The sequence below is a fragment of the Diceros bicornis genome, chromosome 29 (genome assembly GCF_020826845.1).
Source record: "Diceros bicornis minor isolate mBicDic1 chromosome 29, mDicBic1.mat.cur, whole genome shotgun sequence".
NCBI classification, from domain to species: domain Eukaryota; kingdom Metazoa; phylum Chordata; class Mammalia; order Perissodactyla; family Rhinocerotidae; genus Diceros; species Diceros bicornis.
The window spans coordinates 15,874,836-15,893,246 of record NC_080768.1 but is presented as its reverse complement, the minus strand read 5'-3'; the positions used below and the strand labels follow the sequence as shown (position 1 = coordinate 15,893,246).

Below are 18,411 nucleotides of genomic sequence, written 5' to 3'. Positions count from 1 at the left end.
ACCTTCAATTAGCCGACGAAGCTATGTTGGGATGTGTTGTGATCCTCACCAGAGACAGATAAAGAACAAAAACGAGTACAACACGTTAGAAAGGCAGTAAGTTAATAAACACATTCCCATGGAAAAATGCAAGCTACAGCTGGAGAAGGAGGGACGCGGGATGATGGAAATGCAGGAAACAGAGAGTCAATGAAATCCTGTGAGGTGAAAAGCAGTAAGGCCAGGGAGCGATTTATGGGGTGAGGCTGGATGGGCGTGCAGTGCGATGTGACAGCTACATAAGCAAAGGCAAGTTCAGCCCTCGCACCACGACTGCCTCACCACCACTGCTGCACGTGGCTGGAGCACCTCGCCCTGCAGCCAGGGCATCTGGGGACCATCCCGCAGCCATTTATTGAACACCTATTGTGTGGCATGCACTTGGCACACAGTCCTGTTGTTCCTTCAAAAACTCTGCAGGGTCGCATTCAGCAAGGAAACGAAGCTCAGAGAAGTTAAGCGGCTCACCCAGGATCACAGAGCTAGAAAGTGGCAAACTGGAAATCAATCCCACACCAGTGCAGTTCCAAAATCTCTTCTCTGTACTGTATAACTGGGTACCACTCAGTGAGTGAAGAGGCAAGGGACAGGGGACACCTCACTGTCACCCAGGGGCACTGCAGTGACCTCTGGCTGTGGGGTAGTAGAAGATGCATAAGACTGGGAGACAGGTGATCTGCGTTCCAATCCCAGCCCTGCCTCTCAACAGCTGTGTGACTTTAAGAGTGTCACTTAACCTCTCTGTGCCTTAGTTCCTTCAGCTACAAAGTGGGGAGAATAATATCATCCATACTAGGATGTGGTGAGCAGTGAGTGAGTGTCAGAGTAGGCTCTTGGTGAACCGTGTGGCACATGAAATACCTGGTACTCTTACGAGTCTTGTGAGCCAACCTGTAAATTGCCGGTATTTTAGCTGTTTTGCTTCCACTCATTCATCATGACCTCCTGCACTTGAAATATCTGTAATATTCAACCCCCCTCTGCAAGAAGATGATTGGAATATCAGGAATGAGTGGTTAGTCTGCAATGAAGGGCCAGGGCTGTGTCCAACTGGCTACAGCCTCCCCAGGATTCACAAAACCTTTAAGCCTTTTGTCTCACAAGCAAGCTTCTGCAGTCTAAGAAAATTTAGTTCTGAAGGGAAGAAGGGTGACAGGACTCATGGTTCTGGAACTCATCCCAAATGAGGACTGGTTGAAGGAAATGAAGATATACAAGGCCTGGATGAGAGGAACATGAGTGCCATCTTCAAATGTTTGGCCACATGGAGAGGAGGGGACTAATTTATTCTGAGTCTCTCCCATGGGTGGAGCTAGAAGAGAGGAAGGACAGGGGTTCTACGTATGGTGGAAAGGGCACTGGGATGGTAGTGACTGGACCGCCTCCAGGCTTCAATGGCTTTGCTAGAAGAAAGAGCTCATTAGATTAGATGCTGTGTTTTCCAACAACAATTCTCCGACAGCTATTGGGTGCCCTGCAATTCACTTCAGTTCTTACGCCAACTACCCAGAGCTAGAGCAGCCCTCACACTGAAGGTGCTCAGTCCCACAAGACCGCCGCCACTTTAGACACCAGCCGCAAGTCCTTGGTCCCCAGGCTACCCACACTTGGGTCCAACTTGGCTACAGATCTGAGGGTTCTCACAACCCCTCTTGAGGTTCAATAATTCACTGAAATGAATCACAGAACTCAGAAAGGAGCTATACTTATGATTACAATTTTATTAAAAAGGATACAACTCAGGAACAGCCAACTGGAAGAGATGCACAGAGCAAAGTGTAGAGGAGCAGAACCTCCATGCTCTCTTTGGGCGCACCACCCTCCTGGTGTTCGTTAATCCGGAAGCTCCCTGAGCCATGTTGTTTCAGGGTTTTCATAGGGGGTTTTACCGTGTAGGCATGGGTGATTAAATCATTGGCCACATGATTGGACTCAGTTTTAGAGGTCAGAGGATGAGGCTGAAAGTGCTAACCCTCTCATCATGTGGTTGGTTCGTCTGGCGACCAGCCCCCATTCTGTAGCTACCTAGTTCCCCCACTGCTATGGGTCATCTCATTAGCATAAACTTAGTGATGAATAACAAAAATCACTCCTATCACTCAAGGAAATTCTGAGTTTTAGGAGCTCTGGGCCAGGAACCTGAGACAAAGGCCAAATATATTTTTATTATACCACGGGTACTCTTCAACATCCCTCTGTCTCTAACATGCTATATTTAGTGGCTCTAAAACTGATTACATTCAACCCAATGTAAGAAAATACCTTCATAACTAGAGCTCTTCGGCAACTTAATGGGCTGCCTCCAAAGGTCTGAGCTACCTTGAGTAGGAAGTGATCCAGCTGAGGTTGGATGACCCCAGTTGAGAGTGCTGGGAAGGAAATCCCCATGTTGGGTGGTAGTTTGGACCAGATGCTCACTCATCATCATAGTCAGGACACAGTGGAATGTAATTGCCTTGCTTGCTTTCAGAATCGAGAGATGCTTCCATTTTGGATGAACAGCACTGGCAAGAGGGAAGGCTGGCAGCATGGATGGCATGGATATGACAATGAACTCATGGACATGAGGGGCGTCTTCCTGGCCTTTGGACCTGGTAGGCAAGAAATGACCAAATTCTCTTAGTCACCCATTCCCAAGGAAGCGTCTCCAGTAGGGGCTAATGGCGCTAGTAGAGGCTGGAGTGATTTCTTTATGGACCCTCTTTATGAGCAAAGCTGAGCAAACCCAGCTGGTCTCCATGAAACGTCTTTTGCTGGCTTGCTTTCAAATGCTTCTTTGGACTTGGCAAATGTGACCAGAAACTTTTCCTTGTAAATTTTAAATCTTGAGTGCAGTGAAGAAAATGTATTCCACATGCTGGTCATTCATTTTTTACTTAATTCATCAAAATGTTATTTCACAGCTATCTGATGTCCAGGAAAGCTTGTCAGACACCAGGTTGCTGACAGCTGTGAGTCTCAAGGTTGACGTGATCGCTTCACGGGGTCTGACTCTCCCACACTTCCTCCCTGTCTGGAGCACCCACCCCTGTGGGGGTCATTCAGGTTAGGCCCCAACCAGAAGCTAGGATATGCTCAGGGCAGGCCAGGAAATGACCTTGAGACTGACTTTGAGAATGAGCCAGAATGACTAGCGATGTCTTGGATGAGAGCAAATTCACTGACTTCCTTGACCAGATAAATTCCTAGGGCTGGAAGAAAGAGGAGATGGAGAAGGCCTATTTGGTCATTTGCTGTAATTGATAGAGCACCGTAAATTCACATTTTGGAAAAGTTTGTCAAATACTCTGAAGATCATACTACTACTTGAACATCCAATTTTTAAAAGATAGGGTAAAGAGCGTGCAACAGCCATCAACTGTGAGAGGCCTGGCTCGTGAGCTGCTCCTCTTCCTTTCTGCTGTCCACCCTCCTTATAATAAGGTTACCGTGATCTCCATATTCAAATGCTTTTTTCTGGGTGCTCATCAAAGTATTTCAGCCTGTGAAAGTCCAGGCTTTCCCTTCAAATTATAGCTTAGAGATCACCCCTAGAAGCCCTGCTCTTCTCCTCGATGTAACAAGACAAAGATATATGTCCACCCACCTCATTCCATCTGCCCTGGGTCACTCTACTTACCACAAAATAGGTGCTGAGAACTATGGGGTGTCAGATTCTGCATGCTCCATGGGTGCCTCTGGGAGCCTGAGTTTAGGGAACACATCAGTCCAAATCCTTTCCCACGTGTGACCCAAGTTCCCGCGCCCTGAAGTAAGCATCAGAACCAGTAGCAGCAAGCATTTATAGAGCACTAACTGGGTTCACAACATTGGCCTAAGAGAGTGTGGAGGATGCCAGAAGAGCGTGTTGCCATCAGCCGATAATAGTTATCAGGTGCTCCCTGTTAGCCACGCCCCGGGTTAGATCTGCAGGGCTCAAAGATGAAACCAACCAGGGATGGAGCCTTGAGGTGTTTGTTGAGGTCAACTGCTGGATTAGGTTGGAGACGCTCCAGGGCCATGGCCTTTACAGAGGAGAACAGTAGACAGCAGGGCTTTCATTCAAAAGCATCGCCTCCTCCTTCCCCAGAAGAGAGAAATAAGATCATGAATGCAAAACAGTTGTCAGTTGAAGGAGTATGGAAGTTTATGAGCAAGAGTCTCGGGCATATTTGAAAGCAGAAGCGAATCTAGCCTCAAACCAACATTTTTAAACAAAGTACTCAAAGCTGCATTAGTTTAGAGTAAAATTCGGTGAGGAGATTTTGTCCGTCAACAAAGGCCTCCATCACATGCTCCTTTAAAACTAAAAGGCTAAGTCTTTTATAGACAGAAAGACGACCCCTGATGAAAATGGACTGGGCTAATTGCAAAAATGTTTCCAGGCAGATACAGCCTTGAGAGTCTCCCGCAAACCATCACGTTTCTGGCTCCAATTCTCATGAAAGATTGAACAGCTTTACACACTGACTGTTTACTCAGAAGGAAATTTAAGAGCGAGGCCTTTAATAGCTATCTAGCTGCACTTTGAGATAAAGGTGCGTCCTGCCTGATTAATTGTATGTACTTCTCGCTTAGGAAGGAAGCTGGGCATCGTCGCGGCTGTTCAGACACAGCTTTAGAAGTCAGTAAGTCTGGTCCAGCTAAGACAAAGGGAAATAATTCTGGAAGATAGCCTCCCTCTGGTTAATCCCAGTTTCTAATTTGAACAACCTAATCTTGCCCTGGAGAACGCCACATTCAAGATAAGACAGCAGGAGTGTGATTCATTGAGCTGCCTGCGAGCTAGCAAGCTTCACTGGGAAAGCAGCCCAAGGTGGCCAGGCACCGCGTGAACCTGAGAACCTTCTGTCTTTAGGAGAAATGGTTTTAATATCCAAAAGATTTAAGCCCATGGGAATAACGTGGATTCCCAATCCAGGTTCCAAATGCCATCTTGAGCTAGCAGAGGTTGGCTGGGTCCTCCCAAGTTGCATCAGGTATTGTTTTGCTATTCAGGAATTTTCTAGAAGCTCTCATTCCAGCCTGGATCATCTCTGCATTGGGCCCAGAGTCCCAGTCCTGCAGAATAGAAAGCGGTGAACCAGATGGAATGGGAAAGAAAACCCAATTCTCCTTCCTGCTTACGTGCACAGGATTGGATTTTGTACTTTCAACATAAAAAGGTCATCTTTTCCAGCATTTTTGTCAGTAGAGTTGATCTCAATTTTTCCTGCCAAGTGTTAAAGAAGTAGGTGTTTGAAAGGCTGGGGAAGGATATCTTGGACTTACCATTGTCCACTACCCCACATACCCTCCCTCCCTCCCACACACGTGACAAGGACATGACCACCATGTGATGGGGCAGGATGATCCTCACATCCGGGTCCGTGGCATGTCACAGGAGGGAGAGGAGTTACCTCCATGTCGCTTAGACAACCTTTCCATTGACTTCTCAGGCTGCAGCTGATTCTCCAAGGAAGTATAACCACCATCCTCATCTAATCGTAAAATTTGCCTTGATATTAAGAAGGACTGGCATTCCAGGGCAGCCCCTGCATTCTCCTCTCCAGGGAGGTTCTGGATTTTTTTTAAACTAGTTTTTACCCTGAGGGGATGCTGACCCTTACCCTCCTTGCCCCAAAAGTAAAGTGAACCCTCCAACTAATTTACATGGTGAATATTTTCAATCCATAGTTTGCCCTTGCTGAGCATTTATTTTACATGTTTTTAAATAACAGCTAGCATTTATTGGGAATGCCTGGAACTCTGGTACCATATCCATGCCCATTTCCTGAGGTTACCCAGCTAGTCAGTGGCTGCAGGCTGGTTGTAGAGCCCATGAGCCTCTTGTACTGAATTCAACTTTAATTCTCCAAAGCGAGCAAAACCCACCCTTTGGGAAGTTGCCCCAGATCTAACATACTCTGTGACAGAATTTTCCGTATATAACTTCCTCCTGGATTTATAATTTCAGGGTTAATACAAGAGCAGAATTTGGTGTGGGCACTTCTATGTTGCTGGTGGTGTGTGTTTGCTTTTTAAATAAAGTATATGTGATCATTTTAGCAAAGCAATTATAAAGATTATTTTCTAAGAGAGAAAACTTGGCTTTACAGCCCCCAAACTACCCATTTCCTATGACAGTCTTAGATGGACTAAAAGCACGTGCACAGGCCTGTATTGATAGATAACATCTCCTTCCTGAATTCAGCCTCATGCAGCTTTGGGTACTGTGTTGGAAACTCTGCTTTGGGGCCTAAAAGTGAAGCTGCTTACATATATTACTAAACTCTTACATTCACTCTTTAGACAGACAAGCCCTTTGCATTCAGCATCTTCTGCGCCCCCGTGGAGAAGGAGAAGGCGCATCTGGATTGAAATCCCTCCCTCAGCGCCCATACTCGCTGTGCTGTGAGCAGCCAGCCCACCCTTTATATCCTGTGTCCCCGCTGGAGTCTGGTGCAGCCTCTGTGGAGAAGCACAGTTCTCCTCTCCATCAGACGTCTCAGAACCTCTACCCGGCTCCCTAACTCCAAGACCAGTTCGCACATTTTCCACACAGCTAACTTATTTTATCTGCCAGTGAAAGGCTCCCAGGGAATGTTCAGTTGATCTCCCAAACATATTTAGGAAACCATTGCTGTTAACTGTCAAATTAGCCAGCACCGAAGGAACCATACAGTTTCACACTCCATCAAGTCTGGGACCTCGATGTGGCAGGAAAATGGAGAAACATTCTTGAGTTGTGAGGTACCCTGGCTAACCAGTCTCTGCTAGATAGCTGTTCTGAAGATAAGCTATCTTTTAATTGGGTTTTGGGGACCACAGCTAGACAGTCAAACCTCCGTGACCACGCTTGTTCTCCAGTGCTCTGCAGAAATGAGCAGCACCAGGTGGCCCTTCTGCCCCTCCAGGGAAGCTCTTTGTCACAAAGCAAGCACAGTTATGCACAAAAATAGTCTGTCTGCTGATTTGTCTTTCAAAGAAATTCATCTCTATAAGCCACAGAAAGCTACTCCCCTTCATAACCTGTAGCCTTCCAGATACTCTTCCACGTTCACAACCACTTGGCCACGCCCCATCGACAGAGCAATCTTCCAATCCCAAAGCTGCCTGGAGCCTGAGCGTAATTCTTCCATATCGTGACTCAGCCCCCCTCTGCCAGAGGAGCGACTGTGACAACTTGTTTGCCTGCCTTTCCCTTTCAGATTTCAAATCCAACTTCAGAGCTGCTCCAATCAGATCCGTGGACGTCTACAATGTCATGTGCAATGTGACAGGCATCACGCCCCTGCCCAACAACGGGTCCTGGTCCAGGGTGATGTGCATGCTGAGGGGCCAGGCCGGCTCGGCTCCGTCCGTCCTGCCGAGCGGCTGTGCACTGGCCTTGGTCCTCCTCTTGCTGTTTGCATAGCTGCTCCTGCTGTTGTCCCAGAACATCCGGGATGTGTGCCGCCATGGCGGAATGGTTTTCATTTGCGATATGAATAATAGCTTCATTAACACAATCAAGGCCATAAAAATTGTAAATATCTTATCTTGGATGATTCTATACATAAAAGTCCTATTTCTTAAAAAAAAAGAGAGACCCAAACTTTGTTTTTTCTGGAGGTAAGAAAAATTCTAGCTTTTCATTTGTTCAACTGTATGTCATTTTCTCCTTTCTTTTCACGTAGTTACTCAGGTGACCTGTCCGAGCAGGGGCCTGCCCCTGCAGCAAACAGACTTTGAGCAGCTATTGCACAGTAGCCCTGGGCCCCTCTCTGTCCCGTCTTGCACAAAGCAGGCCCTTGTCTACACCCAGGAGCAACCGTCAGGGTCTATGGCCACAATCCTGCACTGCTCCTTCCATCCCAGAAAAAGGAGGTCCACATGAAAGCAATAGCTGCCCTCTGTTTCTGACCCAGCTCATGGAGTTTTTTCATTGTCTACAGAGTCCCAGAAGGGTGTATCTTAGCTTGGACCACCAATCAGTCAAAATCACTAAGGACTGGAGAACTCACAGGACAAGGTGAAAGACAGGAGTTCCCTCCCAAAGTCTCGAGTGCACAAAAATTTCTCCCTTGCTTGAGGACCAGAAAAGCTTACAACAGATACAAGCTTCTCTGAGACTTATCACAGTGTATCACAGTATAAGCCTTGCACGTGGCAGGGCCTGCGTGTTGTGGATGGATGGATGGCTTGCGTGCCTGCCTGTCTATCTGTGTGGAGACTTCCTCAGAGACCGCCACTCTTTGGTCCCATACAGAGCAATACCTGACATATCATTACAGACTGGGAGAGGGATGTCTTGCTAATGAGAGTGTAGACATACTTGCAGAAATCTCAGTTCATTGCTGGGAATGGTGATGCATTAAGCATAAGTTTTATGCACCAGTGTCCTGGAGCAATGCTTATTTAACAATAACAGCCAAATGAATCATCGAGACCCAAAATTCCAAGGAAAATGGTGAGAGAGAGGGGGATGGGGAATAGAGAGAACATGATGGAGCTGAATCCCAGTCACTAAACAACTAGTCATTTGATTAGGACACAGTTTGGTCAAAGCGCCACCTCAGAGACCTCTGTTCTTTAGAACCTCTGAGAAGAGCCATTGAGCCTGAGTTGAAATGTTTGTAGTTTAGTCATCTAAGTTTGCTGTAGGACATCTTGTAAAACAAGGGATAACTGGATTTTAAATGATGATATGTATGGATATGGTACGTGTATATACCATATCACTGCATTGCATTAAAAATGAGTTTGCTCTCCATGAGGCACATCTGCAAATGAGAGTTTTTGTCAGGAAAAGACAGCACATCAGGTCTCCTCAGGACAATGAAGCCCTTATGCATTTACCTTGAACAATGAATATCAGCGCTCGTCCTGGCTCAAGAAGGCCGGGAGCAGTCTCTGTGCCTTCAGTCATGAGAGCAAAGGACCACTGCTTAAAAACATTGAATTTCTCTTCAGAAAAGATGTCTCAGGATTTATGTAATGTGTTTTTAAAGTGCCAGCAAACCATCAAATCAATTGGGAAGAAGGCAAATCAGCCTTTGTTCTCTGGCTGAAAGCAAATTAGTGCCTTCAGAACACTGGCGGGGTCACTGAAACAGCCATCTATTGTTCAAGGGCTCCTTTCTCCTTGAAGGACAGGTTCTAATGAGTTCAGTGGAGCCCACCTTCCTCCCTTGTGAAGAAGGATCACTAAAAGATATCCAAGGGATTAAATTAAAGTGGGTCATCAAAATCAAGCAGGGTACAAACATACAAACATGTACACAGTCCTGCATGTGTCTTTCCTGTTCTGATCTACCATTTTTTCCCTCACATATCCTTAAAAAAATCTTCAAGTTACATAATAAAATTTCAGATATTTGTCTGACAAAGTGTAGTTAATAAATAATCTTGAATAGATGAACGAGAATAAGACACTTTTGGAATCATGAATATTAATAAATAACAAAGAAACTTCAGACATTGAATAGACACCTGTTCTCCTGGATTATTTTACTACTTCACTGCTAATTCCTGGAAGAAGATAATTGGATTGACCTGCAAATACTGAAGATAAATGAAAGGAATGATCCTTAAATTGGAGAGGAGATGAATGGCTACTTTCCCTGGCCATATGCCTAATCTCCAGAACTTAATTCAATTAGGTTCTGAAGCCTTAAGCATAAATTAGAACAGGCCCAGGGAATTCTTTCCAGTCTCAGAGAGTCCTGAATTATAAAGTCCCAACTCTCTTTACTTTTAAAGGGACCTTGGAAATCCACATCAGATCTTATTTCAGTCATAGGTAGTAGAGTAGTCCCCCCTTATCCACGTGGTTTCAGTTACCCACAGTCAACCATGGTCCCAAAATATTAAATGGAAAATTCCAGAAATAAACAATTCATAAGTTTTAAATTGTGCGCTGTTCTGAATAGTGTGATGAAAATTCCAGCCATCCTGCTCGGGATGTGAATCATCCCTTTGTCCAGTGGTTCCACGCTGTATACCCTCCCCACCCGTTAGTCACTTAGTAGCCGTCTCAGTTATCAGATGACTGTCCCGGTATTGTAGTGCTTGTGTTCAAGTAACCCTTATTTTACTTAATAATGGCCCCAATGCACAAGAGTAGTGATGCTGGCGATTTAGATATGCCAAAGAGAAGCTGTAAAGTGCTTCCTTTAAGTGAAAAGGTGAATATTCTTGACTTAGTAAGGAAAAGAAAAAAAATCCTGTTTTGAGGTTGCTAAGACCTACGGTAAATTTTATTACGGTATATGGTTATAATTGTTCTGTTTTATTGTTAGTTGTTAATCTCTTACTGTGCCCAATTTATAAATTAAACTTTATCATAAGTATATATGTATGGGAAAAAACATAGTATATATAGGGTTCAATGCTATCTGTGGTTTCAGACATCCACTGGGGATCTTGGACTGTATCCCCCACAGACAAGGGGGACTACTGAAATTTGCAAACTTTCTAAGATTATCAACATCATCTGGCGTGCTTCAAGAGATGCGCGTTCAGAGGATCTGGGGTGGGGCCTCAGACAACACTTAAGTCACACTGATCTAAGGTTAGGTTTGCTCTAAGGAGAGATGGGTTCTGATTTGACCTTGGGAGACCTATGTCTCCTGATAGCAATTTCATAATCTGCCAGTTTCTCCAGAGCCATTAGGGTGGCATGAGCTCCGATCCAAGCTGGGTCAAGCATCTAGCCCTCTTTAAACCAAAGCAGATCTGTAAGCTCCAGTGATGGAGAGAAGAATCCAAACAGGCCAACTTGGCTTCTCCACACCCCACTCCTTCTGGGTCTGAGGTTCTCAACAGTGCTATCAGGCAAACTCATTGTTCAAGACACACAGCTATTTTATGAATTTTCTAAGAAAGTATTTTGCCTTTCTGTAAATATCAAGAGACTTCCAAATGTGAATGTGTGTTTAATCTTTTTAAGTAATTTGTGATAGACCAAAGTCAGCTGTTGTAAATCACTTGCTAGAAGGAAGGGAGCTGGTAGCCTTGGCAGACTGGTTATAAAACATTTGAAACTTGGTCTCAGGTATATGCTATGAAAAATATACTCAAATGTTGCTTTGAAATCATAAAATAGCACCTAGTGCTATGCTCAAATGTTTAATAATGTCCCATCAATATGAGTTGAATGAAAAAAACAATAAATATCATTACGGAGTCTTGCTTACACTCAGATAGCCTCTCTTTATCTGTAGTTCCTCAAATTAAACAAACTTTTCACTGCTGTCCTTTCTTATCACTCGACTAATGATATAATTATATTCAATTTCATGGTGTTCTCTCCCAGGCTTATAAATTTGACAGAAGGAAAAAAGGAAGGAATGAAGGAAGGAAGGAAGGGAGGGAGGAAGGAAGGAAGGAAAGAAGGCAGGACGGAAGGAAGGGGATTAGATTTTAAATATGCTAAGCATATTTGCTTTTAAAAAATATAACAGCTCTATGAGGATTTAATGCACATACCACACAACTCCTCAATTTAAAGTGTACTTACAGTTCAATGGCTTTAGTATATTCACAGAGTTGTGCAAGCATCACCACAATCCATTTTAGAACATTTTTATCACCCCAAAAAGAAACTCCATCTCCATTAGTACAGGAGCAATCACTCCCATTTCCTCCCTCCACCACCCCCCCGGCAACCACTAAACTACATTCTGTCTCTACAGAGTTGCCTATTCGGGGTATTTCATACAAGTGGAATAACATAATATGTTGTCTTTTGCGGCTGGCTTCTTCCACTCAGCATAATGTTTTCAAGGTTTTAGCATGAATCAGTACTTCATTCTTTTTATTTCCAAATAATATTCCCTTGTATGGATATACTACATTTTATTTATCCGTTTGTTAGTTGATGGACATTTGTTTTTTCCCACTTTTTGAATATTATGACTAATGCTACTCTGAACACTCATGTACCAGTTTTGGTGGACATATGTTTTCATTTCTCTTGGAAACACACCTGGAGTGGAATTGCTGGGTCATATGGTAATTCTGTTAAACCTTTGAGAAACTACCAGACTGTTTTCCAAAGTGGCTGTATCATTTTGCACTCCCACCAGCAGCGTATGAGGGTTCCAGTTTCTCCACATCCTCGCTAACACATGTTATTATCTGTCCTTTTTTATTGTAGCCATTCTAGTGGATGTGATGTGATATCTCATTGTGGTTTTCATATGCATTTCTTTAATGACGAATGATGTTGAGCATCGTTTCATGTGCCTGTTGGCCATATGTCTGTCTTTGTGGAGACATGTCTGTTCAAATGCTCTGCCTATTTTTTAAATTGGATTTTTGTCTTATTATTATTGAGTTGTAAGAATTCTTTATATATTCTAGATACAAATCCCTTATCAGATATATGATTTGCGAATACTTTTCTTTTTCCCATTCTAGGATTTTCTTTTCACTTTTTTTTCCCATTCTGGAGTTTTCTTTTCACTTTCACTTTTTGGAACAAAAGTTTTTAATTTTGGGGCCAGCCCCATGGCATAGTGGTTAAGTTCGGCACTCTCAACTTTGGCGGCAAGGGTTCGTGGGGTTCAGATCCCAAGCGTGGACCTACACCACTCATCAGCCATGCTGTGGCAGCAACCCACATACAAAATAGAGGAAGACTGGCACAGATGTTAGCTCAGGGTGAATCGTCCTCAAGCAAAAACAGAGGAAGATTGACAACAGATGTTAACTCAGGGCAAATCTTCCTCAGCCAAAAAAAATAAATAAATAAGTTTTTGATTTTGATGAAGTCCAATTTATCTATTTTTTCTTTTGTCAGTTGTGCTTTTTTGTTTCATATCTAAGAAGACTTTATCTAACCCAGATCGTGAAGATTTACTCCTCTAATTTCTTCTAGCAGTGTTATAGTTTTAGTTCTTACATTTAGGTCTATGATCCATTTTGAATTAATTTTTTGTGTATGGTATGAGAAAGTGATACAACTTAATTCTTTTGCATGTGGATATCCAGTTGTCCCAGAATTGTTTCTTGCAAAGAATATTTACTTTTTAGAGAAATGTTAAAATGATTCTGTTGAACGTAAACACTTCTTTTTTTAAAAAAAGGTAATAGTCACTGCAGAAATTTGAATTTTTGTACTTCTGGTTACACAACACTGGACATGCAACACTTCAATAAGAATCCCATAAATTCAAGAAGAAATATCTTCTACAGAAGATGAATACTGATGTTTTTCCTGAAAACAACTCATGTCCACTGGAAACATCTGTGGCGTACCCTACCACTAGGAGCCTGTGCCGTCTTCCAGGGGTGCCCCATTTCAACCATGATCCCTATAATGGCCTGAGTCCAGTTTCTATCCAACTTTACCACCCAAATTTACCCAGTCTCTCCCAGAGCATCCTTATGGCTTCACCCCAGAAACCAGTAACAGCCCCACATGCCCCTTCTCACCAGTACCCCAACCAGAAGGTCCACTGTATCATTATACAGTGGCTGTCTAACAGGTTTCCTTGAGATCCCTAGGGCTGGTAGCCACTGTTCTCTCTTCCACTTGAGGGACTTTCTAAAGCGCAAGTCAGACCAGCACTCCCTGCTCTAAAGCCTGCGGTGACTTTCCATTGTCTTAATTTAACACTTTTAGCATGGTTTCCCGGATCTGTCTGCCCTTCTGTCAACTTGACCTCATGTCACTCTCTCTTTCACGCTTTGAGCTCTTCTTGCCTTAGGGCACTGCAGTCACATCACTTTCTCCTCCTTGCCTAGCGCCCATCCTCACCAGGCTGCTGTCCCCTTCTTTTAGGGCTCAGGGTAAATGTTGCTTCCTTACACTCCCCTTGACCAGGTTAGGCCCCTCCTGGCTGTACACTCTCCCTCTATTCACTAGCTGCATGCAAACCCCCTGTGGTTCTCTGTCATACACTGGTTAATATTCTAATCATTTAATAATTTAAGTTATTGTTTAATATTGTCTATTTTGCTCACTGGAAGTTCCATTGAGAAAGGCAGTGACAGTGTCTTATCCCTCTAGCAAAATGCCTGGCATACAACAGGTATTCAATGGATATTTGTTGAATGCGTGAGTGGCATTGCATTTTCTTCCCATTTTTATACCCCCTACACATGCTTCTTAAGGTTCCTGCTTCACGATTTTAATCTCACCTCTGGCCTTCTTATCTAACCCCATTTTTCCTTATTAATTACTTCACTTTGGTTTCCCTTTAGCACTGAGAAATGTACCTCACAATTATCTTTATTTCCATTTCCTAGAATTCATACACATTCTATTTTGCATGAGTTTGTTTTGCATGCTAAGTATAGAAACAATTACATTTTTCTTCTCTGTCTCATTAGATTATAGTTTCCTTGGAAGCAGAGAGCTTTCTTGCCTGCCTGTCTTCCCGTCTTCCTTCTTTTTCCTTCTCCTTCCTTCCTTTTCTTTTCTTTCCTTCTTGGAATGTCAGGATTAGAGGAATGCTAATAATTGGCATCTCTGATCCCTAATTTTGTAACTAACTGAGGTAGACCCAGAGTTTGGTGGATGGAGAGTAAAACATCACTTTTATCACATTAAAGCTGGTAGATATTGGAAAATGTGGCTTATAATACCACACCTCTGAATTACACAGATATGCCCACCAAGTGTATAAGACTTAGAGCACGGAGGAGCAGAGAGGACCATGGGCTTCGTGTGCACAGGTAGCCCCTCAGAAAGAAGGGAAGAGGAAGGGGTTTCTTTTCTCAAACTCACCGTCAGGTAAATCTCCTCTGGGGAGACATGGGTACGGGGAGCAGAGAAAGGCCAGAGTTGGTACCATAGCAAATGGAAAGAAGCACCAGGAGTGGGAGTAAATGTTCCCCTACCACACGGAGCATCTTTAGTCCTGGGCATATGACCTCGATACATATTCTGGAATGAGAGGACCAGAGGGTACAAGATCCAGAAGCAGCTTCTGTCACTTTGAGACGTGCTGTGAAAAGATTAGCAAGGCAAGGTCTCGACCAGGCTAGACAGCAAAAAAAGCTGATGGATAAGGAAAATGGTAACAGTTTATGGGTGAACCACAGGCTTGCTCTGGAGAAACGTGATGCAGCCACAATGCTATCATGCCGTAACATCATAGGCTTTATAAGGACAAAGGTTTCCATTGGATGCATGAGAGAGCTGGGGGTTTGGATTTGATTTACTAAATTCAGTGTTTTATTTATGCATTCACTATACATCTCTGCTTCTCACACCAAAGTGATGCAAAGTAAGTAGAGTAAAACATCTTATAGGGGACCTTCAGACACTTCACACACATCATGATTCTCCTGGAGCCTTTTGGCAAAAGCTCATGTTGGCCACTCACAGTACTTTGCTGTGAGTCCTGACCTGAAATGCACTGGCCGTGGATTTTTTTAATTAGTTCATTTCCAAGTCTTAGAATTCAAGATTTAAAAAAAAGGTATACAAATGAGTGTAAATATAAAAATTAATACCAAATAATATGAAAGCACATGTCTTTCAATAGCTTGGGGGAAAGTATAGCTGTTTTTTCATAGGTGCCAGATGTCTAGTACCCCAGCCCAGGAGTTACAAAAGGGGGGCAGTCTGTTCATGCATGAGTAGGAAGCACCAGCCTACAGTATATTGGGCTATAGCCAGAGATGAGAGGTGCTCCCTTTTTTTTTTTTTTTGGTGAGGAAGATTGTCTCTGAACTAACATCTGTGCCCATCCTCCTCTATTTTGTATGTGGGACGCCACCACAGCATGGCAGGACAAGCGGTGTGTGGGTCTGCACCTGGGATTCAAAGCTGCGAACCCTGGGCCGCCGAAGTGGAGCATGCGAACTTAACCTCTACGCCACCGGGCCCACACCTGAACACTAAATTTTACCTGCAGGTTACAATGTCTCGAAATCCTAACACATGTGAAGGGGTGACAGTTGAGAAACTGGATAGGATTTTTGATTGTAACCATCACATTAGGGTTGGTCCTTATAATTTGTGTTCAGGAACCATGATCCTCAAGAATCTGTCCTTAGTTCTCATATAGATATGAGAGGTATATATAGTGCATCACCAGGTGAAAAGCTGTAGAGGGACGTAGCATTGCTCCGTTATTTGGGGGCTATACTAGACAACTACACTCATGTCCATATATTTCATTTTGCGTCTTAAGCTGTGTCTTTCATTATTGGGCATACTTGAGGTTTCCTGGGCCAGGACATAGCTTCCTTGCTTGCTGTCATTATCTGGGACCCTGTAGGCTTGGTCTGGCTAGAGGAGCTGCCTATGGGCCCATTCATAAGTGTCAGCCATCCTGAGGCCGGTTATGATGTACTCTCAATATTGCCAAAAGAAAGAAGAGTTGTTCAAAATCCGAGGATAGAAATCAAAGGCAGGAGGCAGGAGGGGAAGCGAATGACGTGTCAAGCCAGAAGGCACAAAGACTAATCCACAGCAGTTCTGGAGTTAAATCCCTGAATGCTGGGTACCTGCTAGGGCATTTCTTTTCTGTGCTACCCAGCATACTCACTGGGCCAGGACAAGCTCTTAAGGAGCATCACTGTGGTGGTTCCAGTGGTCACCAAGGTGATTCAGGAGGACTCAGCATGGCATGATCCACGGTGAGGCAGAACTGCCTGTAATCGGGTCCTTGGAAAGGACCTCCAGGCAGCTCTCTTCACTTTGCCCTTCCTTCAGAGCCCCTGGCCCTGCTGGCTGCCCAGTCCTCCCTGTAGTTCTCAGATCCAGGGTACCCGAAACTGAGTTTCACATTTTTGCCAGAAGCTCTTGTAGTTAAGGCATAATTCTATGAAATAACATTCTCCCAATTGTGAGTCTAAGTTTAACTTTTGGCAAAAGAATGATTAATTTCCTTTCCTCTTAAAAAACTTTCACTCATGTAATTACCAACAGTTTCTTATACTCTTGGCAAGTTTAAAACACGGTCAAATAGTTTTATTCGATCAGAGCAGAGCCCAGGTCTGGCTTATTCACCTCTGCATACCCAGATCCTGAGACAGAGTCAGGCACATAGTAGACCCTCAAGTATCTGTAGACTAGATGGGTCTAATTCTTTTCGAGAAGAGCATGGTGGCTATGTAATACAATTATTTGAAGTTCTAGAGCTGCCTTGGGGACAACTTGCCCCACGCGGAGCAAGTCCCTCCAGAGAAGGTTCAGACTGGTAGAGACAGAAGGAGACACACACACCCTTTGTTATGGGTTGAATTGTGACCCCTAAAAAATATTTCCCAGTCCTAATCCCTGGTACCTATGAATATGACCCTATTTGGAAATAGAGTTTTTGCAGATGTAATCAAGTTAAGATGAGGTCATACTGGATTGGGGTGGGCCCTATTCCAATGACTGGTGTCCTTACAAGAGGAGGGAAATTTAGACACAGGGAAGAAGGTCATGTGGTGACAAAGGCAGAGATTTGAGTGATGCATCATAAGCCAAGGAAGACCAGGGATTGCTGGCAACTACCGGGAACTGGAAGAGGCAAGGATGAATCCTCTCCTAGAGCCTTCAGAGGGAGCATGGCCCTGCCAACACCTTGATCCAGCTTCCGGAACTATGAGAAAACACATTTCTGTTGTTTTACGCTACGCAGTTTGTGGTAACTTGTTACAGCAGCCACGGGAAACTAGTACAACCTTCAGATTGCTTTGGGAGTCAGTCTAGCTCATCAAAGATTCCTTGAGCTCCTTCTTCATACCAGGTATGAACTGTGCCTTGTTTTGGGAATACATAGAAGAGAAAAATACCATTACTGTCCTCACTGAACATACAATGTAGTCATTTCATTTCTTCCGTTTTTGAGCAGAGTTGAATTCTCATTGCTGTGGAAAAAAACGTTCTGGTTGCTATGGGCAATGCATGGAGAGAATTTCCGAGAAAACAGGAGTAACACAATGCAAGAAGGCATCAGCTCTAGAGCAGAGGAGCGGGAGGCAGGAAGCTCACCCTCTTGTGCTCCTGATGGCATCTCGTCCATCGCCTCCTTTGGGATCTGGCTGTTGGCCATTGGATGTCCCCCCTTCCAGTCTGCTCTTCGTCTTGCCTAGATCATTATCTCTCAGCAAAAGCAAGGATGATCCATCATGTTACTCACCTGGTTAAAAACCACCCTTGTCTCTCTCATTCCTAGAGAATTAAATTGCAAATTCTGCTTCCAACCCGTTTCTGTGGTTTGACTTCCCCCTCCATCTCTCTATGTTCCTATCTAATTTCTCATCTGAGCCCCCTGAATGTGCCATTCTCAACTCTTACCTTGGCCCTATGTCAGGATGCCCCTTCCCACTCTCTGTCTAGCAAACATTTATTTACCCTTCGTAACTAGATTCTCTGTGAAGCCTTTATGCTCTCCTTTTCTTTTATTGTTTCATTTGTTACAAAGCAAGTCCCATTGCGTTGTAATAATTTGTTTTCAAGCATTCTCCAACTAGGTTGTG

General features: G+C 43.9%; 1 protein-coding gene across 1 annotated transcript in view; it reads left to right on the top strand.

Moving 5' to 3' along the window:
• The window catches only part of ENPP6 (ectonucleotide pyrophosphatase/phosphodiesterase 6), a 107,403-nt gene extending 97,941 nt beyond the window's left edge, over positions 1-9,462 (top strand). Inside the window, exons 7-8 of the mRNA XM_058524964.1 lie at positions 2,510-2,633; positions 7,209-9,462. Of these exons, the coding sequence (XP_058380947.1) occupies positions 2,510-2,633; positions 7,209-7,414 (330 nt within the window). The 3' untranslated portion in view covers positions 7,415-9,462. The remainder of the gene's footprint in view (positions 1-2,509; positions 2,634-7,208) is intronic.
• The last annotated feature ends 8,949 nt before the right edge of the window (positions 9,463-18,411 follow it).